The sequence below is a fragment of the Ambystoma mexicanum genome, chromosome 12, assembly GCF_040938575.1.
Source record: "Ambystoma mexicanum isolate Mex_15411 chromosome 12, UKY_AmexF1_1, whole genome shotgun sequence".
In the NCBI taxonomy this organism is placed as follows: Eukaryota; Metazoa; Chordata; class Amphibia; order Caudata; family Ambystomatidae; genus Ambystoma; species Ambystoma mexicanum.
The window spans coordinates 686986256-687009736 of NC_090936.1; the positions used below are offsets into that span (position 1 = coordinate 686986256).

Consider the following 23481-nt stretch of genomic DNA (forward strand, 5'->3'; position numbering starts at 1 on the left):
TGGGCTATGGGGTCTTTTACTCCATAGGGCTTCATGTGTTTTTGGTAAGTGTGTTACACAGCACCCTCAGTGCAGTAACACAGGGGTGTCATAGTGGCCCCCAAACATAGACTCCATACCCTGGGACTGACTACTGTCTCCCAGGGCATGTAAAGTCACCATTGACTTTACTAGTCTTAAATTGTGAACAGAACCAGTATAAACCATCATATTGTGGAAGTACTGGTAGGGGTAATTCGATTACCCCTGGGTCTGTTTTTCAAGGGGGCACTGTCCAGTCCCCGCTTGTCGAGTTTCTGGCTGGTGGCAGTGGTTACCACGCAAAATATTCCACCAGAATATTTCCTATGGGATTTTCCCATTCATTTTAAACGCACCACTTTTTTGGTGCAATGTCAAAGATACCGCCGGGTTACTTATTTAATATTTATTCCCCGGTTGGGTCTTTTTGCCAGGAATCGGTTTTAAAATGGCGTTTGTGTTCGCCTCTGTAACTCCAACCCAAGTCGAGCCCTTTGTTCCACTTTTGGCGGGCTTCTGCACAGAAGCCCCCAAAAGTGGTGCCACTCTGTCTGGGTCTACAGGATGTGTGGGAGGGGGGAACAGGCACCCTGGACTGAGTTGCCTTGGCAACTCAAGTCGCATTCTTGTGTGATTGGCCCAGTGGTGAGCCGCCCGGCTCACCACTTAGCATGTTTGATTGACAGCTAGGATGGTGAATGGGGGTTTTGCTGCATAAAAGCAGGGCTTTGGGGACTGGAACTTCAGAAGTCGCCACAGGACCTAAAGAATCCGAAGAGGGAGAAGCTGAGCCGACCTGCAATGACGACACCACCGGTGGAGCCCTGCTGAACCGAACTCACCACTTCCCAACGACAGAGAAGATCTTCTTCCAGGAGAGTCTTCTTCCTTTGAGCTGGTGGGGTTAACCAGTTTGCCTTTTTTCGCCTTCCTGGATCGTCTCGTGGTCGAATCACCCGTGCCAAGCACCCCGGCGGCCGGATAGCTACGCTTCACCACTACCGCGAATAAAAGGGTAGTACCTTTTAACCGGGAATCTCCGCTGCTGGTTTCTTTCCTGGCAGTGCAACAACCTCCAGCTTTCCTCCACATCGAGATCTTCTCTTCCCCTGAACGAAGCACCAACTTGCACCCGCTGCCAGGAACAACTGCCCCCGCTGGAGCTTTCTCGCCATTTCAGGTACTGTGTCCCGCCTGGCCTCCCTTGCAACAGACTGCTCAAGGTGTCCCATAAATCCTTGACTCCCTATCCTGGGGTGACCTCGGACCCGTTAACATTACCTTTCTGAACTGATACAACTCCTTTTTGAACTATCTGCAAAGACTTTTAAAGTGTACTTCAAATGTGTGATCTTGGGCACATTCCGCCTTGCTCTCTCCAAGAGTGGGCCTGGCCCATGAACGTTTTTCCTACAGTAGACCCTGCCTTTCTTGCCTTGCTGTAGTTCTTTAAAAGCGTTGGTATTGTGTGTTTTCCTATTTCTGCCTTTTCTCTCCATTTTTAAATAATTATTGGAGTGCCATCTATGGTCACGCGCTGACCTCTGTTTGGCTAAATAAGTGGTGTATTAACCTAGACTTGTCAAATAATTAATTAGGGAGGTGTATATATTTCTAGTGACTGTGTTTGAACTTGCTTGACATATTAGTGCCAGTGTATTTTTACAAGTGTGTTTTTAAATAAATAATGATATACTTTTATACCAAAGCTCTGGTCAATGTTTGCTTGTACTAGTGTATTTTTAGCCCTACTGTGTATACTCTACATACTGCCTAACTCTTCTTGAGAGAAGTCTGACTGCTCAGCCACAGCTACCAGGTAAATCTGGGTGATGCAGACTGCTACCAATTGGGTTTGCAGCTAACACCTGTAGTCTTAAACTTTTTGCAGTGGTCCCTAAGGGAACTGCACAGGTTTCTGCCTAACAGTGATAAGCGACTCCGAACAGCGACCTGCAGGATCAGTGTTATCATGATTGTCTACAGAACCCGTTTGAAGATCGGGTACTTCTGCTAGTGTAACTATAAAAATAACATAGATGATACACTTTTTTACCTTCAGTGCTACTTTGGGGAGACATATAGCTCCACTGCAGATGCTACATTCTGGCATGCATGCGTGGTTGAACGAAAATAGCAAATCCAAGATGTCAGACTTGCTTTTCAAATCCTCTGCCCACCAAGCTTGTGACATGCATACTCTTCATTCAGCATGTATAGTTCACATAATAGAATCATATTGAACCAATCCTGCTTCCCCACCAATCATGACACACCGATGAAAAACCCTCACGCACAGTTACCAATCTAAAGAGGGACCCGCAGTGTATTTGTATTTGTATTTATTTGTATTTATATTTATACCACGCTTTACACCAAAAACCAGCCCAAACCGTAGTCTTGTGTGCGCTCAAAGAAAGAGGTGGTGCCAGAAGTTAGTAGTGAGTTAACAGTGCAGAGAGGAGATGGTGAAGGCAGCTTGGAGCGCAGGAGGCTGGAGGTGAATAGGAAAGAAAAGGGGATCAAGGTGATTAAGGAACATCGGAAGGAGGTTAGAGTTGAGGAGAAGATTAGAGAGATCAGTCATAGATTGGAGTTGAGAGTCAGGAGGAGGGCAATATACAGGAAATCAGGAGGAAGTTGGAGTTGCGGTTGAAGAACTTCAGGTGGCTGATGGATGTGATTATCAGGAGCAGATAGAATTGGAACTTTAGGGGGGGGTCAGTACATTGGCAAGGTCCACCACACCATCCACTCCCCACCTTACCAGAGACTGGGTGATCTGAGCCCCACTTTTTCCTCCCCTGGTTACTTGAAAATCAATTTCTGACTATTGCCCTCCCTCTCCTGTTGTTAGATCCCCACTCCCTTGTTTCTGTGTACCCTTACCTTATTCTTCCCCCTATGATTGGAAAATGCTCTGTTGCTCCCCCAAGCTAGGTCTGCACTCAATAAATACACTAATAATAATAATAATAATAATAATAATAATAATAATAATAATAATAATAATAATAACAATACTAAAAATAATAATAATAATAATAATAGTAAGGTGGTGCTTTGTAGGAGCAGGAAGCTTTGAGAAGGTAATTTGGCCCAGCACAGGGTGTTTGAGGGTTTGGATGAGAGCCCAATCTGAAATCATTGAGCCTTCAGTGGGAGGATGAACAAGCCCAATGCATAGTGTCAAGGAGGAGCAGGAGAAGAGCTGTTGTAGAAGGGGTGGAATTGACAGAAATCCAGCACCCTAAAACAGGAAGCTGGTAGAGCCCTGAGGATCCTGCCAATGACAACTGGGGAGAGTGAATGTGGTTGTCCATACTGTGGAATATGAGAAAAACTCCACTGCTCACTGTGCTTGTTAGAGGAGACCCTTCGCTGCCTGAACTGCCTTCAGCTGCAAAGGAGATGGTTTTATCCCAATGGAGGAAGACTATTTCTGTAGAGGAGAGAAGAGACTATAGGAATCAAAACTGTGAATGACAGATGGTTCCAAGGAACAATCTGGCGGTGGAGGAAAGGCACCAACAACCTTACTGGAGAGAGTTTATTGTGTAATGTCACGTTATGTTATTAGGATTTGTCCCACACAACGCTGCCATTAGCATGGTCCCCAGGCATTCTGGTGCATCTGGCAGGAGGTGGATGGGTTGGGTTAGTTGAGAGAAGAGGGAAAAGTAAAATTGCAGTGCATTTGTATTGAGGTTGCAGAACAGAAATACCCGGAGCTCTACTTGTACATTTTCTATGATTGAAGTGTAGGTGGCATCAAAAGCTTTATGTGCAGAGAGACAGCCATGTGCCTTTAGTGTGGGTGTGTATTGATAAGAGTCTGAGTATGTCAGCTGTAGTTAGAGGTATACCTTGGTGATGTTGGAAGTATGTGGTAAGGGTCTTAATTGTTTGGAAAGCCATGTAAAAGTGGCTGGATTGCATTTGTGTGTGGTGAGTAAGGTAGAGAGAAATCAAGGATTTGTGATTAGAGCATTATGGTGAGAGGTGTTTCGCTTTAATAGTTGTTTTTTCAGTGTCTTGATGTGATGGCATCGTTGTTTTAGTTTCCTGAGTACCATGTCATGTGTTCTAGGCTGAATGTCTAGTGGCGCGCATGATGTTCCCTTAGCTGTGTCTGCACATGAAGGTCAGGTTTTTAGACTTTTCCTGAATTTCAGGTGGTTTTTTAATGTGCAGATTTCCCTTGGTAGCATGTTCCAGTGTTTGGCCATCATAGTGGCAAAGGCGGAGTGTTTCTCTGCAAAATATATAAAAGTATGCACATTCTATAAAATTCCACTACCTTATATTAGATCATGACTTGGACTTGCTTGCCACCACAGAATCCTGGCTACACAGCGTATCCGGACCTTTGCTCGCACTCGCCATTCCCCCTGTGTATATCATCTTTAGGGCAGATCGCAACATTGCTGTTGGAGTAAGTGTTGCCCATCACTGGCTATGAAATGCTACTGCTTAAATTATCTATCAACCCACGAACTCCATAACATATTCTCCTCCTGTACCGCCAACCTAACTCTCCTAAAGTACCTGAATCCGACATTCCATTACTCATCACTCCGCTACTCAAACCCCCAAACAAATGTACCATACTAGGTGATTTCAATTCAGGTTACAATTATCCCACAGATCACAAAGCTACAGCACTACCACAGTCACTCTGCGACATGAGCTTCTCTCAACTAGTCACTGCCCCCATGCACACCAAAATGTGCACTCTGTTGTAAATCTTCCCCCGTCTCACTTGGGATCGCTTCTTGCTCTGTTCCGCGGGAGGATTCCTCTTGTGGACGGATCGGGTCTTGTATAGGCTCGCTAGAGTCTCGTCCGGCTGCAGAGCGCGTTCAGAGTTCCGGGAAGGTCGCAGTTCCAGGATGTCCAGGAAAAAGCTAGCGGTCGCTAGGGATGATAATTCCGGGAGCAGAATTAGAGGGAAGGGGTGAAAGGAAGGAAGAAGCAACCAGGAAACTAGGAAAAGTGAATTCGCCGAACAGCACACACATGTCAAGTCACTACCTAATGATAGCTTTGAGACACGTGGGGCCGTGGGGGTGTGGCCAATTTATAGAACATGCCGTGTGCGACGTGAAGGCTGGTGCGAGGCAAGTCACTTGGCACGGCCATGTTGGGATTAACAAGGAATACAACCCCCGTCGCGATAAGGACCAGGAAGTCCAGAAGGGGCAAGTTCTATGGGTCATGACACCATGCCTCCTCCGAATACCTGTTCCACCAGGTTTGCCCGGGTGTATGAGATGGAATCTTCTAAGCAATCGAGGGGTATTTAAGTTAGAAACTGGTTCCCAGGTTCTCTCGCTAGGAGGATATCCCTTCCATTCAACCAGGTATTGAAGTCGACCCCGTTTATACCTGGAATCGCATATTCTGGACACTTCGTATTCCAGCTGATCGTCTACAACAACAGGACTGGGTCTGCAGGATTTTCGGGTGGATTGGATGTAGGGTTTCAATAGGGAAGTGTGAAAGACTGGGTGTATTTTCTTCCAGGAGTCAAGTAGCTTGAGTCGGAATGAGACAGGATTGATGATTTCTGTTATGGAAAATGGTCCATAGTACCGAGGGGCTAATTTGTTTGGCCGTAGATATCATGGTAATAGTTTCGAGGACAACCAGACTTGATCACCAACAGAATAAGAAGGCGCTGGTCTTCTTTTGGAGTCCGCATAACGCTTAGTGCGTGTCTGGGCCTCTTTCAATTGTTCCTTGGCTTCCTTGTGTATGTTGATGAGAGTCTGAATCCATGAGTCGAGAGTAGGTACTGGAGTGGGATGTGGAAGAACAGAAGGTAAAACGGACGGGTGAAAACCTTGACTGCAATAGAAAGGGCTGACCTTGAGTGCTGAGTGATTGGAATTGTTGTAGGCAAACTCTGCCAGCGGTATGAGGAGAGACCAGTCATCCTGAACCTTGGTGGCAAAACAACGAAGATATTGCTCCACAGTTTGATTTACACATTCCGTGGCTCAGTTGGTTTGTGGGTGATAACCTGATGAGAGAGCGCGTTGGATCCCTAGAATACGACACAGATGTTTCCAGAATTGTGAGACGTATTGAGGTCTTCGGTCCGATATGATCTTGGAAGGAAGTCTGTGAAGATGGGAAATGTGTTCCAGGACGATTCCAGCAAGTTCTGAGGATGATGGTAGTTTATACAAAGGTGTAATATGAGCCATATGAGTGAACAAGTCTATGGTTACCATGATGGTCGTGTATCCTCGGGAAGGTGGTAATTCCACAAAGAAGTCTGTAGCAATAATTTCCCATGGTCTTGTTGGCAGCGATGGTTGCAGTAGAAGACCCGCGGTCTCTTGTTATCATGTTTGTTTTGACCGCAGATAGCACAAGACTTGATGTAGTGTTGTACGTCGGTCTTCATTCCAGGCCACCAAAACTGTCTTTGTATAAGACGGAGGGTGTTAGTTATTCCACGATGACCGGAGTGAAGGGTATCATGGCAGAGGTTTATTATCCTTTGCTGTAATTTCTGCGTAGGAATGACCAGTGCATTGTCCTTGAATAAATATCCTTCCTTAACTCTTAGATTCCATGGATTCTTCCTTGAAATATCCTTCCAGAGGTCAGAGGACTTGGTTTGCACTCGGATTTCTTCCAGGAGGTTGACTGCTTGAGCTACAAAGATAGTGTGGGGAAACATCTTAGGATAGGCCTTGTCTTCAGTGGCTACGTAGTCAAGACGTCGAGATAAGGCGTCAGCAATCATGTTTTGTGAACCGGGAACATGAGTGATTTGGAATTGGTACTGGGCAAAGAAGTATGCCCAACGCGGCTGACGACTGTTCCTGCACTCCAACGACTGTAGAATTTGGAGATTCCGATGGTCTGTGCGGACCTGAACTGGATATTTAGCACCCAGAAGTAGGTGTCGCCATTCAGTGAATGCTTGGCAGATGGCCAACAGTTCCTTCTCCAGGACGGAAAAGTGTGTCTCGCTGGGAGTCAGGGTTCGTGAAAGGTAAGCAATGGGGTGTTCCAGTTTATCCTCAAGTTCCTGTTTCAAGACCACTCCTATGGCGTAGTTAGAGGCATCCGTTTCCACTAGGAATGGGCGATTTATGTCGGGTTGGGCCACGATGGGGGCTTGCATGAACTCTGTCTTCAATCGTTGGAATGCTTTATCTTGCGGTGTAGACCAGATAAAGGGGGTGTCTTTCTTCAAGAGAGCAACGATTGGCTGAACGATCTCGGAAAAGGTAGAAATAAACTTCCGGTAAAAGTTGCCGAGCCACAGGAAGGATTGAACTTGTTTCACAGATGTGGGAGTGGGCCAAGCCAGTATGGCCTTTACCTTTGAAGGGTCCATACCAATTCCTTCTGGGCTAAGGATGAATCCTAGGTAGTGAACAGAAGTAACGTGAAACAAGCATTTTTCGGGTTTGGCTAAAAGTTTGTGTTCACAAAGTCGTTGTAGTACTGCCTTTACATGTTCTTCATGCTTTAGAGGATCCTTATAAAAAATCAATATGTCATCCAGATAGACAATGACAGAGAGGAACAACATGTCAGAGAACACCCTATCCATAAAACGCTGAAAGACTGCGGGAGCATTAGCTAGTCCAAAGGGCATGACTAGATATTCATAGTGACCAAAGGGTGTTCTAAAGGCTGTTTTCCATTCGTCTCCTTCCCGGACACGGATTAAGTGGTAGGCACCCCGGAGATCCAACTTCGTGAATATTAAGGTGCCTCTCACAGCTTCCAGGATATCCGAGATCTGGTGCAGTGGGTACCGACCTTTGAGGGTGCATTGATTTAAGCCTCGATAGTCGAGGCAAGGTCTCAGTTCCTTGGTATCCTTCTTGGGAACGAAGAACAATGAAGCACCTGCTGGAGATTTCGAGGGTCTTATGGTGCCGTTTTCAAGATTGGTGTCTAGGGATTCCCGAAGGGCCTTTTTCTCAGGTTCGGAAAGAATGAACATTCTGCCGAAGGGAATTACTTCTGAGGGATCTGTATCTATGGCACAGTCTTCGGGCCTGTGAGGGGATAAGGCTTGGGACTATGGCAGTAGAAAATACATCAGCATATCCCTGATAGGCCTCTGGAACTTGTATGATATTGGAAACCATGAGTGGTGTTTTTAGGTCTCTTGATGGTTCTTTAGGAGGTGTCGAGGAGGGATCCAGGGATAGACAGTGGGACATACAGAACTCTGAGCCCAGGAATAATGATCCTGCTGTCCAATTGATATACGGATTGTGCTTTTGTAACCAGGGCATACCCAAAACCATGGGGTAATGAGCTGACTTAATGATGTCGAATGTAATCCACTCTTGATGATGGTTTATGGAAAGTTGGATCTCTTTAGTCTGCAGGTTTATGGGTCCTGAAGAGAGGGGTCTTCCGTCAATTGCTTCCACCGGCTGCATGGTGTTTTGTGTCTTGTACGGAATATGATGACTAACAACCCAGTCTTGATCAATGAAAATTCCCATAGCTCCGCAGTCCACCAAGGCCAGAATGGGATAGGTCTTGTTCTTGGAGGGCGAGAGGAAGGCCTGTAGTATCACCAAATTGTTTTGTCCAGGAGAGTTCAAGGATGGAATTGATGTGGAGCAAACATCTCTCTCCCGACACCTCGCTCCATCTAGGATCGGGAGCTGGCGTTTCCCGAACGCCGAGGAGGGGCTAGAGGGCATTCTCTAACAAGGTGTTTATCCGAGGCACAATATATGCACAGGCCTTTGTGGATCCTTCTCATCCTTTCTTGTGGGGAAATAGGCCCACGGAAGGCTCCTATTTTCATGGGTTCGGGATCTATGTCAGGGGTTGGGGCAGGATCGGCCTTTACAGAAATCTCAAGGTAATTCTTTTGAAAGGGTATCTTGGTCTTTCTTCTTTCAGCCTTTCTTTCCTGGATTCGGAAGTCTATTTGCATGGCTAGATCCATAAGAGCCTGGAATGAGCTAGGACGAGACACCCCGGCTAATTCGTCCTTAATATCCTCGTTTAGACCCCTGCGAAATAGAGTGAAACTTGCTTCTGAGGACCAATCCGCTTCCTTGGCCAGTTGTTTGAATCTAGTAACGTACGTTAGCATATCCTGAGTTCCCTGTCGGAAATCAAGTAACCGTTGCTGAGCACTAAAAACCTGTTCTGGGCGGTCAAACATAGTCTTGAGTGCCTGAATGAATCCATCATAATCATCCAGGAGGGCATCTCCTGAGTTGACTAAGGGCGTGGCCCAGGTCAACGCATTCCCTGTGAGATGCGAGATTATGAAGCCCACCTTCGCCCTGGAAGTTGAAAAATAATAGGGCTTAAAAGTAAAATGCACCAAGCAGGAATCCAGGAATCCACGTAAGGATTTTGCCGAGACATCATATTTGTCTACCACTCCACCCAGTAACACGCTGTCCTTGTTAGCGGGGTCGTGAGACAAAACAAGCTGTTTTAACACAGCATTCTCAGCTTTTAATTTCTGTACTTCAGTTGTGAGTTCTTGCATGCCAAGCATAAGGTCCTGGACTGCTTTCTCCATAGCAGTATCAGTGTCGGTCGTTTGGTGTCTCAAACTGTCGTAAATCTCCCCCGTCTCACCTGGGATCGCTTCTTGCTCTGTTCCGCAGGAGGATTCCTCTTGTGGACGGATCGGGTCTTGTATAGGCTCGCTCGAGTCTCGTCCGGCTGCAGAGCGCGTTCAGAGTTCCGGGAAGGTCGCAGTTCCAGGATGTCCAGGAAAAAGGTAGCGGTCGCTAGGGAGGAGGATTTCGGGAGCAGAATTAGAGGGAAGGGGTGAAAGGATGGAAGAAGCAACCAGGAAACTAGGAATAGTGGATTCGCCGAACAGCACACACATGTCAAGTCACTACCGGTGCGAGGCAAGTCACTTGGCACGGCCATGTTGGGAGTAACAAGGAATACAACCCCTGTTGCGATAAGGACCAGGAAGTTCAGAAGGGGCAAGTTCTATGGGTCATGACACACTCTCGACTGGATACTCACCACCAACTCCAACATTAAAATCTCAGCAATCAGCCCAGTGCACTGGTTAGACTATCATCTAATAGAATTCAACCTGCTGCACACCGAATGTGCCCTGGTAACGTCGGCCATACTTAACCAGATCATGGCCAGGAACACTAAGAAATTTACTCACAAGACCCTCAGACCCACACACCTGTCTATGCTCACCCTCTCCACTCCTAACTCCAACAAGCCGGAAGACATAGCAACCCTTTATCATCACTGCTTGACCTCACTATCAATCTACATGCCCCACTAAAACTGAAAATGGCCAAACCTCACAAGCCTAATAATACTTGGTTCTCAGACGATCTTATCACCTTGAGCAGAACTAAGAGATCACTGGAACATCTCTGTAAAAGACAACCGACTCAAGGTAACTCCTTCAAACTAGTTAATGCCTCTATGTCCTATAATAAATCTGTCATTTTCAACAAAGATGCCTCCTACATCAATAGACTATCTAATGCAAGTTCCAACTCCAAAGAACTCTTCTCCATCATAAGAGAATTGGAGACTCGTGTCATACCCAACATCCACATCAGGGCGGAGAGAATTGGAGACTCCTGTCATACCCAACATCCACATCAGGGCGGACAAACACTGGCACACCACCATTCAAGATGCCCTCGCTAACAATATAGAAACATGCTTTGCTTTAAAATCAACATCAGAAAAACTCAACTTGCATCCAAATCTACTCTTTTGACCACCTTGGGAGGTTTAGCCCTGGCTACCCTTGCCGCTATTGCCACTCCACCACGTTTCTCCTTCTATCAAGTGTCTCAAGCTTTGGTCTTATTGCAAGGGATATGACTGCCCCACGCATATTGTCAAGCCCTGCGCCTCCTCAGAGACCCTCATCATTACTGATTTTGTCAATGTCTCTGTTAAAGCATGCACCACTCCCACCAGTATTAAATCAGCCTGGGTTTCTCCACTCCTTAAAAAACCCTCTGCACCCCTCCACGCCTACAAGCCCTATCACTACTGTGCCCTTCCTGTTCAAGATACTAGATCACATTGCCTACACTCAATTGCAACAATTCCCCAAGCATCATCTCATTCTTGGAGCCAGCCAATCTGTCTTCCATACTAAGTACAGCACTGAAAACAGCCCCACTCAACCTCAAAATACAACTGGAGATGATTCTGGATGAAGGTAACCTAGCACTTCTTCTCCTCCTCGACCTCTCAGCAGACTTTGACCTGGTGGATCATGACATACTCTGCCAGCAATTCAGCTCCCACCTTCACCTCTAGTGAGAGGCTGTCACCTGGGATAAATATCTTGTCTGCAATCGTACCTCTAGAGTCTCCATTGACAATGTTACCACTGATCCAATCCCTGTCCCCCTTGGTGTCCCCCAAGGTTCCTGCCTCTCCCCCACCCTACACCTGCACCAAACTGCTTTTTAATATCCCTAACTCCATTGGCATCACCTATAGGACTTTTGCAGGTGATACTCAAATCCTCATCCCTATCTCAGGCAACTACGCCAAGGACACCACCACTGTAAACAATGTGTACAGTGCCATACAAAATTGGATGTCTACACACAACCTCTGCCTCAATGATGAAAAAACAGAGTTACTCATTGTTGGCTCCTCCCATCATCTTAAATCTCTGGATACCTCCTATGTCTCTTTCCATTTCGATGGTGCTACCATCCAAGTCCTCAAACAAGTTAAAACTCTGGGGGTTTAACTCAATGCTGAGCTCACCATGACCAAACACATAAATACCCTCGCCTCATCAACAGCCTACACATATGAGCTTATCTCTTTGATCAGAAAATGTCTCTCTACTAGCAATTACCTCACCCTCTCAAGAGCTATTATACTTAGCAAACTTGAGTATTGCAATGTTCTTCTCAAAGGCACGTCAGCATCCAATCTCGCAAAGCTCTGACATCTCCAAGATAAAGCACTGCGCGCAGCCCTTGGACTCCGTCGCCCAGACCTCATCACAGCAGCATGCCATGAGTCTCACTGGCTGCCCATCAAAGCCTGCATCGACTTTAAAACCCTTTCGATTGCCCACCGGTACATGTACAACAAAGCCCCCTCTACTTGAACAACATCATCACAACGAGGGATCTTAGATCCTCCAACAGTATCTCATTGGCCACGCCTCGATGCAAACTCACCAGAGCAGGCGGCGCTAACTTCAGTGTCACTGCTCCTAGCCTCTTGAACTCTTTACCACTGAACATTAGGAATGAACGCTCCTATGCATTATTCAAGAAACTTCTAAACGCATGGTTATTTGACAAATACAACTAACCACTCCAGATGAGGGATGCCCTTGTGCCATAAAATTCAGCTAGCAATAAACGATTCTTGTTGCATCACTAATCTACTCTTGACTATTGTACTTTTTCCTGTGTTCCCCCCAACCACATCATTTATTGTTACAAATGCTGTGATACCTCTGGGTTTGGATGTTACAAAAATTCTATAAATAAATATTTAGTTTTTCGATCTTAGGTCTCTGTGCAATTGGTAGAGTGAGATTATGTTTTGAAGGAATTCTGTTCCTTGAACTTCAAGTGCTATATTGGCAAGCCATAAGACGTTAAACTGGATCATTTTTTATTGGCAGCCAGTGGAGTGCTCTGAAAGCAGTTATGTGCTCCCTCCTGTTGAGTCTGAGAAGTAGGCTGGCTGCTGTATTTTTTATTAGTTTACGTTTATTTTTTAGGTAGTCCGACATACCTCTGTAAATGGTGATTGCAAAGTAAATTCTTGAAAGAATAAAGGAGATGATGGACAGCTGTCTGTGTGCACAGGATTGTTAGGGCATAATCTGTTGGATAGAGCAAAGGAGGTAGAAGCACTTTCTGACTGTTGTGTTGAATTGGGGTTTCAGCGTGAGTCCATTGTCCATTAATATGCATAGGTTTTTGTTCACTTTAGATGGTCTAGGGCAATTACCCACTTCCAAAGGACATGGTAGAGGTGTTTCAGGGGTGGTGCGAGGTGAGATTATAATTATTTGTTTGTCTAGGTTGAGTTTTAGGTAGTTGGCTCTCATTCATTCATTTATTTGTCTGAGGCAGTTGCTAAGGGTGGTGCTGGAGTTTCTGTCTACTGTCATTTTGTATATGATTTGTGTGTCATCTGCATAGTTGTAACAGTTAAGCCCATATGAACGTATGACCTTCCTCAAAGCGGTCATATACATGTTATAGAGGAGCGGCGGGAGGCTTGATCCCTGTGGGGACTCCACAGGTAACGGTTTGAACCAAAATGGGAGAGCCAGGGGATTTCTATCCAATCCATTAGAAAAAGTCTCATCCATGGTAGAGTTGTGTTATGGTGTCTTGGTTGTTCAAGCCTTCTAATAAGTGTCATGCCAAATATCGAAATTGTGGAAGATCTTTTCCTATAATGCTCACTGTTTTCAGTTGTTCACAGAAATCTAGTAATAGAAATAAAGCTTATGGAAAAGAAAAACACAGCTTGATCTTGTCCATTGATCCATGTCCTAGTTTATGCTCAATGTGTTATTGTCAAGAATGCTCTTTTGTTGGTGAATCCATTGCGCCATTACTGGGCTTGCCCGTGATTGGATGTTCCCTAAATCTCCTCTTTCTTGATTTCAGCGTTGTGAGTATTTCACTCATTGGAATCAGCCTGTGCCCTGGCCATTTAATCCGAGATTACAAATGGCCTATCTGCCATATTGGGATCAAGCAATAGTGCAATGTCTGCTCGCTGATCTTGCAGTCTATCTTCCCTGCTCACCAGAAAGTTTGTTTCTCTGTTCTCATCATATTCACACTGCACACGGACACTCGATCCATGCATGTTCTCTGGTTTCATCAGGATTTCCATTCAGCTCTGTTCACTTTCCATGCCAGGACTTATGTACCTGCCATGCACTGACTGCAAAGTCCTGCTCAGCATGTGGACCAACAAACAGGGCCACACACTTTACAGCAAATCTATTTCTGTATCACAGGCATGTAAAACATTGCCTGTTGTTGATTTGATTTGTACTGGTGGGTTAATGGGGGTCTGGAGCATAGCCAAGACATTGGCTAGTACCCAGCATAGGGTTCTTGAGAGTAACAAGACTATGCCCTGTGCAAAGAGCCCACCAGCTACAAAGGCAATACCGGCTCTCTGGTTGCACTAAGAAGAGAGCTCACATCCAAGCCCACGTCTCTGCAGCATCCAGCAACTCGGCTGAACTCTTTAACATCGGCAAGGAACTGGCTAATCCTACCGCAGTCTCTACCTCTCCTGACTCTTCCCAGGCCCTCTGCACACCACTGGCTTCTCATTTCATCTCTAAAACTCAGGACATCCTGTCCTCTTTCTCTTCCTCTCCCCCTTCTCCCTCTACTCTCTGCTCTTCCTCTGGCCCTTCTTTGGCTGCCTCTGCTCCCTCCTTCTCTGCCTTTCCCCTGTTCTCCCCAGATGAGGTTTCTAGACAAGTCGGCTCTATGAAAGTCTCGTCAAAACAAGTTCTTCCCTGTTCTCCAAAAACATCAAGGACCACATTGACGCCCTGGCTCCTGAAATTCTCCTCATCGGCACACCCACACCCTCCTTTCCTGTCACTCTCTGCCCGGCCTCTCTTGGCCCTCTTCCTTCTCCCACGTGTGAGGCTAAAAACCTCGGGGTATTCTTCAACTCCACACTTTCCTTCTCTCCTCACATCTCCGATGTCTCTAAGAGGTCACACTATCAGCTGCACCTCCTCAGAGGTATTCTTCGTTTCCTCTCCTTCCCCAAGAAGTTCACTGTCTCCAGAGCTCTGGTTCTCTCTAGGCTGGACTATTGCAGCAGCCTCTTTCAAAATCTGCCTGCTTCTACTCTCCGTACTCTGCAACTCATCCGGAACAGGACTGCAAGACTTGTCCTTGGCCCCAAGCCCAGGGATCGTATCTCTCCAGGACTGAAATCTCTTCACTGGCTCTAAGTGGCTGCGAGGATTATGTTCATAACCCTCTACATTGTCCACAAGGCCTTCTGGAGCCTGGGGTCTCAATACCTTCAACTCCCTCTCCCTAAATATCTTCCTTCTCAAGCTCTTTGCTCAATCTCCTCCAACTCCCTCAGGGTCAGTCGCTTCTCCAAGCAATGAGTTGGTGGTAGATCTCATTCTTCGGCTGGGGCCTCCCTCTGGAACAGCCTCCCTGACCCCCTGAAACTTGAGGAGAACCATCTCCAGTTCCAGAAGCACCTCAAAACCTTTCTCTTTGCTTCTGCTTTTTCTCCTCCTCTCCCCTGCTGATTTCCTGGCTGAAACTGAAACTGCACTGGTTACCTGGCCACCCTCTCATCTCGGGCCCAGGTCCCTTGCTCCGCCAGTCGCACACCTGCACTGCCCTCCTGGCAACCCCCACACTTGGGGACTGTTTTCTGTATCCCTACAGTCCCACTACCAGCCCTTGACACCTGATGCCAACACTTACCCTTTACCCTTGCACTTGCCACCTGCTGCCCATACTTTACTATTGTTATTTATTCTATTATCCCATGTACTGCACTGTCCCCTCCCCCCACACTTTCCACCTTCCCTCTTCCCATGCACTTGCGTGATATGAATGACACCTGGCCTAGTAGGATCGTTGTCTGTCTTCCCTCTTTTCCCCCGCCCTTGCCTCTTCGCGCCTTGAAACACTTGTGTATAGGCGTGTTATTAATGCCATATCATATCACTGATTCTATGCTGAACTGAAACCATGCCTAGCGGGAAATGTCATTATGATAGTGTTCTGATAGTGTTTATCATTGAACAATTATCAAAAATGAACTGATAAAATGTTGTTTTAAGAGAGTTATTGTTAATTTTCCTTCAATTTCGACTGCTTAGGATGTATGCATGCACCCTAATTCCCCTAGACATGCAGTGAAAGGGTTAAACAATGAAATGTTGTGGAAAGGGATGTTACGTTTTCATAAAAAAAACAAAAAACCTTTTGAACAGGTGTTTTGGTCACAATACAAAACAATACAATTCAAGATAAAATCACAGTTAATGGTCCTTAATGCAACTCTGAGTACACCACATCAATCATAAAACAACAATTAGTGGCCCTATAAGAAGTGATTCTTGCAGTAATTATTTGTTTAGTCCACTTGGATTTAAACACTGCATTGTAATGTGGTTTGAAGTCCCAAGTATGGATACATTATTTTATTGCTAATTTTTTTGTATTCAGACTACTTCTCTGTTCTTCATCATTTGTCCTCACTAAAATCTTAAGAGATACTAGTTGCATCATTTATTGCTTAATACGCGCATTTCAAACTGCCCCAGAGGCTTTGAACATCTTTTGTAGGGAACTGACTGCAATATTTGCTACATGATTTCTAAGGAGCTTTTCAGTTATAACAACATACATATTGAACAAATATAGTAACAAAACTACAATAAATTGTGTGGCCAGAGCTTTTCTGTTTTCTTGTCATGACACTGTTTTAGTTGGTTTCTAGAAACTTGAAATCAGGAAGTTTTTTTATCTCCTGTAGTTATTCATTTTGCGTTTCTTTGAAATGTAGATGGTTCAATCAGAAACTTTTATTTTGGTTAAAACAAGTCGAATAAGTTAATTCAACCTTATATGTTTTTCCTATAATTTCATTTAAAATCCTTAATCTGTTTTCCTTTAATAGGTTATTAATCCGAAGAAGAAAGCAAAGAAGAAAAAATATATTAATTCTGGAACAGTAAGTGACATTTCTGTAATTGTAATTCCTTAACAGTACAAGGTAAAAGTTAGGCGCCTTAATATTCTGCTTCACAAATCATACAAAATGCAGGTTTTAATACCTTTTATTGGATTAACTGTATATATCATGCAGAGATGGAACCATGCATTACTACAGACGTCTTCATCAGATGATAAAGTGTGAAACCTGCATGATCTGATGACAACGTCTATGGAACTCCTAAAGCTAATGCTCTGTTTCATCTCTGCATGGTTGTTCCAATTAGTCCAATAAAAGTAAAAAACACCTGCATTTTCTGTAACTCCTTAACGTAAATCTCCAACTAAATTTGAATGGAGAATTCATGCCCTGTGTATAAGACTATAGTGTGAAAACCTATCAATGAATAACTAGAGCACTGTACAAGGGAAGGGACAGGTCACAATATGTTAAGTGTGAGTTTTGGTGTGCTTTAATTTGGTGGAGGTGTTGTTTGAAAAGTAGGGTGTGAAGTTCTCTCCTGAAGTGCAGGATGGAGGAAACTTGGAAGATTGGTCTATTTTCTGTGTACACACCAGAAAACATGTTTCCTGTGCTTTTATTTCTTGTAATTCTTGGTTTTGACAGTGGAGGTGTCTTAACTTCAGCTTATGCATATGCTTCTTGAGATTTTGAGATTCTTGGCCACGTGGAATGGCAAGTTTGAGGGGAAGTGACTTGAAAGTGAGGAGACCATTTTGAAGGTGATGTCTCTTTGTGGTAGAAGCCAGTGTATGTTTCTCTGAACTGGGATGATTAGGCAAAACATTTTGTGTGCCTGTGATGGGCATTGCGGCTGAATGGTGGACACATTTTAAATAGTTACTAATGGCTGCTGGGATGCCTGGTAAGAGGATGTTGCCACTGTCTAAGTGGGAAAGAACTAATACTTGGATGGCAGATATGAAGCTGTTTGCAGGGAAGAAGGGTTTGATTAGTTTGAGTATTCCTTATGACGTGAACTGAATGAGATGTTGCTGTCAATGGTTAGGTTGAGAGATTTTGCTTGTTATGTGGTGTTGGGTGAGAACATCTAAAGATGCATTTCTACTACCATGTCTGTATTTGAGCTTGCCTGGTGAGGCTCTCTAAGAGGATGAATATGGTTTTGGTTCTGTTGGGTTTTGATTGAGGATGATGTTTGACAGTCATATTTGAATCATGGTGTTTGAGGAGATGAATGCCAATGATGGAGGACATCTTTAAGTATACTATAATCAGCTGATTGGTTGATTTTGATGTTGAGGTCGGAGGGGGTACCCCACTTTTTCACATAGAAAATGAACATGGTTGGGCAGAGTACCAATCCTCAGGATACACTACAGGTATTCATTGGTAGAATCACATTTTGTCCATCTGGACAGGCTGTTGTCAGTTTGTGAACTATGAGGCAAACAATCATAGTACTGTTTTGCCCAAAGCCATTCATATGATGTGGACACTGATATGTGTTTTATGGTCGACTGTGGTGAAGAGATCTAGTCGGGCCAGAAGGCAGCATGCAGTTCAATGAGTGTGTTTTATTTATTTGTCAATTTCTATCGCACCGAAGCCCTCAAGCATCAGAGCGTGTACACTGCGACACAGACAACAAAAAGGAGATGAGACAATCAGTCATACAGGCCAAGGAGAATCATCTACATGAATAGTAGTGTTTTTAGTTTTTTTTCTAAAGATCAGACAATTAGATTCTAATCTTAGAAGACATGGCAGCTCATTCCATTTTACAGCTGCTTTAACTGCAAATGAACATCCCAGTCCTTTGATTCTTTTAGCACATGTGTGACCAACCAGGCCATGGGCTTCGGATCTCCAGGATCGGCCTAGTTTATAGGGAATTATCTGTTCTTTCAAATAGGCTGGGGCTCAACCATAAAGGCAGTGGTGTGCAATGGTCATGGCTTTGAAAGCAATATGATCTTCCAAGGCTAGCCAATGGAGAGACTTCCTATATTCTAAAATATGCTCTCTCCTTGTTTTCATTTTGATGGTTCTCACAGCGTTATTCTGGATAGTTTGTCATTGCCTGGTGCAACTTTTGTTTGCACCAGCTAACAAGGCATTGCCATAGTCCAGCCTCGAGAGGATTGTGGCCCTAGCTATTGTGGCACAATTTTATTTTGCTCAAGACAGGTCTGATCTGTTTGAGCAGTTTCTGATAGTATTGGCATTTTTTTTTTCTCAAGTAGGCTACGTGAGATTCAGCTCCCAGGGAGGCTTCAAGATAGGCATCCAAGGTTTTCATCTTGTCGGACACTAGTATCCGAGAGTCTCTGATGGTAAAGGAGGTGTAGCCAGGATCAAGTTTGGCCCTAGCCTGGGACGAGCCAAAGATCATAAGCTCGGTCTTGCTTCCATTTAAGCAGAGCCAGTTTGACTTCATCCAAGCCTTGATGGTATTGTAGATATTCGCAATTCTGAGGTTATCTGTTTTATGGCACCCAGTTAGTTCAATAACCAATTGGGTGTCTTCGGCAAAATTGGTGAAAAACACCCCTAGATTACTAAGAAGGGTGCAGAGACACCGAATATATAGGCTGAACAATAGGGGGAGAAACTCGCCCCCTGGGGCACACCACATGGGACTGCTGATGGTAATGATGACTGGTTTCCCCAATAGATTTTAGAGCTCCTCTCTGTGAGAAACGAGGTCACCCAGTCTATAGCATCCTTTGAACAGTTGCCTGAGTATTCTAAGGCCTCTTGAAGCTTCTGGTGGTCTAACAAATCAAAGGCCGCTGATAAATCCAAAAGTATCAGCATACCTCTCTTCCTCTATCCATTATGTTGAGCATTTTGGTCTGCAGGTCAAGTAGCGCTGTTTCTGTATTATGTGCTCTGAACCCAGATTGTTTGTATGTGAAGAAGATTGTTATCATCCAAAAACAATTGCAGCTGCCTGGTTACAGCTTTATCTAAGATTTTTAAAAGAAAGTTGCAGTTTGTAATTGGACAAAGATTGGAAGGGTCATGTTGGTCGAGACCAAGTTTTTTAACCAGGGGGGTGACGGTAACCGCTTTAAATAGCTGCTGGGACCTTATTGTCTCTAAAGTCAAGAGTGTCAATCCACAGGATGATAGCCGTTTCTGTGATGCAGAGCTAATTTTATTTTTCCATTTTAACAAGTCTCTACACTAAATAAGTAGTCAAATATACTTGTTTTAAATGTCGGACAAAAGTGGCGTAAGCGTTTACCCTTTCTGGACCTCATTACAAGTTTTGATGTATTGCGTAAGCATGTACCCAAAGCAATAAATCGTGTTCGTGCATACGAAAATCTAAGGAGCACTGTCAGTTTAGCAGATTATGGTTGCAAATGTGGTAATGAAACAGTGCAATTCAGAAAAACACCAAATATGCAGAAATGTGGTGTAATCCATATTAGAAACAGAAACATAATCCATCCCAAATCTCTGCAGCAGACAGCAATGGGTAGATTGGGAATGCGAGGCTGCGCATAGTTAAATGTTTTAGCTAAAGGTTGCTGAGTAGGACTTCAAGAAAGTACTTCAACTTTTTAAAACAGCGCGCCAGAAGCACTGATTGCTATAGCTCCCAAAATGGTCTGATGGTTGAAAGTGGATTATCTGAGAGCTGATGAGAGCACAGGGATGCGATGTCTGTAGGGAAGGTGGGAGTGTATCCAAATAACTAGAATGCGACCCTGTATTATACTGAACTGGTAGATCAAGGGCAATACAGCACTATGTTCACATAAAACTACGCTAATCTGTTATCAATGCATCGTCTAATAAATAGTGTATAAGGAAGAAATAATTTCTAAAAAAACAATAAGACTACGAAATTATAGTTAGCTCGTAGAAATGTATACATTGCATTTATACATTTCTACGAATGACTGTAATTGCATAGTCGCACTGTGTATAGGTGGGACCATCCCTCCACTCATGCAACGGGGGGGAGGCATAAGAAGGGTGGGGGTAGAAAGCAGTCTCTGTTTTAGACCTTGAAGGTCTGGGGTATTTCATAAGCTGATATGTGGGAGCTGGACCCTCAGCAGCTGGTGGCAAATCACAAAATGGAACATAACACGTTTTGGAAATAAAACCAACATTGCATATGTACTGAACTGTACACATGACTACATGTCATGTAAAGAGTAATATACCAGTCAAATGATCATAAAGATAAAGTAAGCAAAGTGGCCACTCCCTAATGTCATATGTTGTTATATAATGCACATATAGTGCATGAAACCCACCAACAAAAGGTCCTCAATACAATTTCATGTTGTTACAAGCATGATACATGACTCACCGAACTCCCACCTTTCGCTATGACTTGCATGAGTAGGTTATCTGTTTGTACGCATTGGACTTGCAAGGAACCCAGAGAAACCTTTATCTTTCAGCTCTTCTGCCTTACCCCTGGATTCCTCCGTTTCATGCAGGCCCTTGCAGAGGCCTGCTAGGACTACAGGAATATCCACTCCAACTTTCTTTGGCAAACAACCAGACCTGGACTGGCATATAGGTCCATAGTGCAATGCCCTAATGTGGGACAGTTTTTCTGTTCAAAGTGGGCCAGTTTGATGAGTTACTTCCCTGTGCTGCAAATGGTTTTAATACGTGTTAGTGAGGACAAAATGCAATTTTTTACTGTGGGCCAATTTTTTCAGTTGTTCAAAAATCCACTTTTATGCCCCCATCATGCTGCAAGTAAGGCTGCAACATGCAATGTTTATAAGAGGTAGAGAAGATAGGGTAATTTGATGGGCCATAGGGTTAGGGAGAAGGTGACTGTGCTTGATTGATGTTAGAGATATGAAAGAGCAGGGGATGGTGTTGTTGGGGCTTGATAGAAAGTGCGGGTGCTGTGTGTTTAGGTTCCAAAGGGAGGATAAACACGGTAATTCATAGAAGTTAGCGCACAAGTGGTACACGCGGCTGGCGCACAGTGAGTGCGTGCGAATCTCTGCGCCAGCCACGTGCGCTAAAATCAATTTCCGCGCACAGCGTATTCCACAGCCGTGGAGCACAGTGGTGCAGCGACCCTGCAGCAGGGCCAGTTACGCCCCCAAGTACACGCCCCTCGCGCAAGGAAAAGCCATCAAAATCCCCAATCCAGCGCAAAGGGCTGCGCTAACCCTGTACCAGTATACAGGGCTGCCACACAGCACACGGCAAGCGGGGAACATGTATTACTGGGGTTCGCGGGAAGTCTCACACGCGATTTGAGCAGGGTACGTGTATTTCAGGGGTGCGCAGGAAGTTTCACACGCGATAGGCCCTGTGCGAGTGGGGTACGTGTATAACTGGGGTTCGCGTGAAGTCTCACATGCGATTTGAGCAGGCTACGTGTATTTCAGGGGTGCACGGGAAGTTTCCCACGCGATAGGCCCTGTGCGAGTGGGGTACGTGTATTTCAGGGGTGAGCGGGAAGTTTCACACATGATTGGCCCTGTGCGAGTGGGGTACGTGTATAACTGGGGTTTGCGTGAAGTCTCACACGCAATTTGAGCAGGGTACGTGTATTTCGGGGGTGCGCGGGAAGTCTCACACGCGATTTGAGCAGGATACGTGTATTTCAGGGGTGCACGGGAAGTCTCACACGCGATTTGAGCAGGGTACGTGTATAACTGGGATTCGCGTGAAGTCTCCCATGTGATTTGAGCAGGGTACGTGTATTTAGGCGGTGGGCGGGAAGTTTCACACGCGATTTGAGCAGAGTACGTGTATTTCGGGGGTGCGCGGCAAGTCTCACACGCGATAGGCCCTGTGCGAGTGGGGTATGTGTATTTCAGGGGTGCGCGGGGAGTCCTACACGTGAATTAGCAGTGTGGGTCCTCCCAGGTGTTCCCTCTACACCCTCCACGGCCCCTGCAGGTAGCCCACACCACAGGGGACTACCCCGCACCCCTGGTCATGTCCCGCAGGCAGCCCATCCACCATGGGCATGCCCCCCAGCCAAGCCACATGTCAGCTTGCACCACTGATCACCAACTCATGTCCCCTTGCACCCCCACCCCCCAGCAGTCATGGGCACCTGCCAGCAGGCCCCCACTCATGTCCCACACATGTCCCCCTGCACCCCCGCCCCCCAGCAGTGCGGGGCACCTGCCAGCAGGCCCCCACCCATGTCCCCCTGCACCCCCACCCCCAGCAGTCATGGGTACCTGCCAGCAGGCCCCCACTCATGTCCCACACATGTCCCCCTGCACCCCCGCCCCCCAGCAGTGCGGGGCACCTGCCAGCAGGCCCCCACCCATGTCCCCCTGCACCCCCACCCCCCAGCAGTCAGGGGCACCTGCCAGCAGGCCCCCACTCATGTCCCCCTGCACCCCCACCCCCAAGCAGTCAGGGGCACCTGCCAGCAGGCCCCCACCCATGTCCCCCTGCACCCCCACCCCCCAGCAGTCAGGGGCACCTGCCAACAGGCCTCCACCCATGTCCCACCCATGTCCCCCTGCACCCCCGCCCCCCAGCAGTGCGGGCACCTGCCAGCAGGCCCCCACCCATGTCCCCCTTCACCCCCACCCCCCAGCAGTGAGGGGCACCTGCCAGCAGGCCCCGACCCATGTCCCCCTGCACCCCTGCCCCCCAGCAGTCAGGGGCACCTGCCAGCAGGCCCCCACCCATGTCCCCCTGCACCCCCACCCCCCAGCAGTGAGGGGCACCTGCCAGCAGGCCCCGACTCATGTCCCCCTGCACCCCCGACCCCCAGCAGTGAGGGGCACCTGCCAGCAGGCCCCCACTCATGTCCCCCTG

At 46.0% G+C, this 23481-nt stretch overlaps 1 protein-coding gene across 3 annotated transcripts in view; it reads left to right on the plus strand.

The window, feature by feature from the left end:
* CPNE8 (copine 8) overlaps positions 1 to 23481 on the plus strand; it is a 2424038-nt gene that overhangs the window by 1783499 nt on the left and 617058 nt on the right. For all 3 annotated transcript variants that reach the window (XM_069629223.1, XM_069629224.1, XM_069629225.1), the window contains one exon: positions 16678 to 16731. In XM_069629223.1, coding sequence (XP_069485324.1) covers positions 16678 to 16731 — 54 coding nt within the window. The remainder of the gene's footprint in view (positions 1 to 16677; positions 16732 to 23481) is intronic.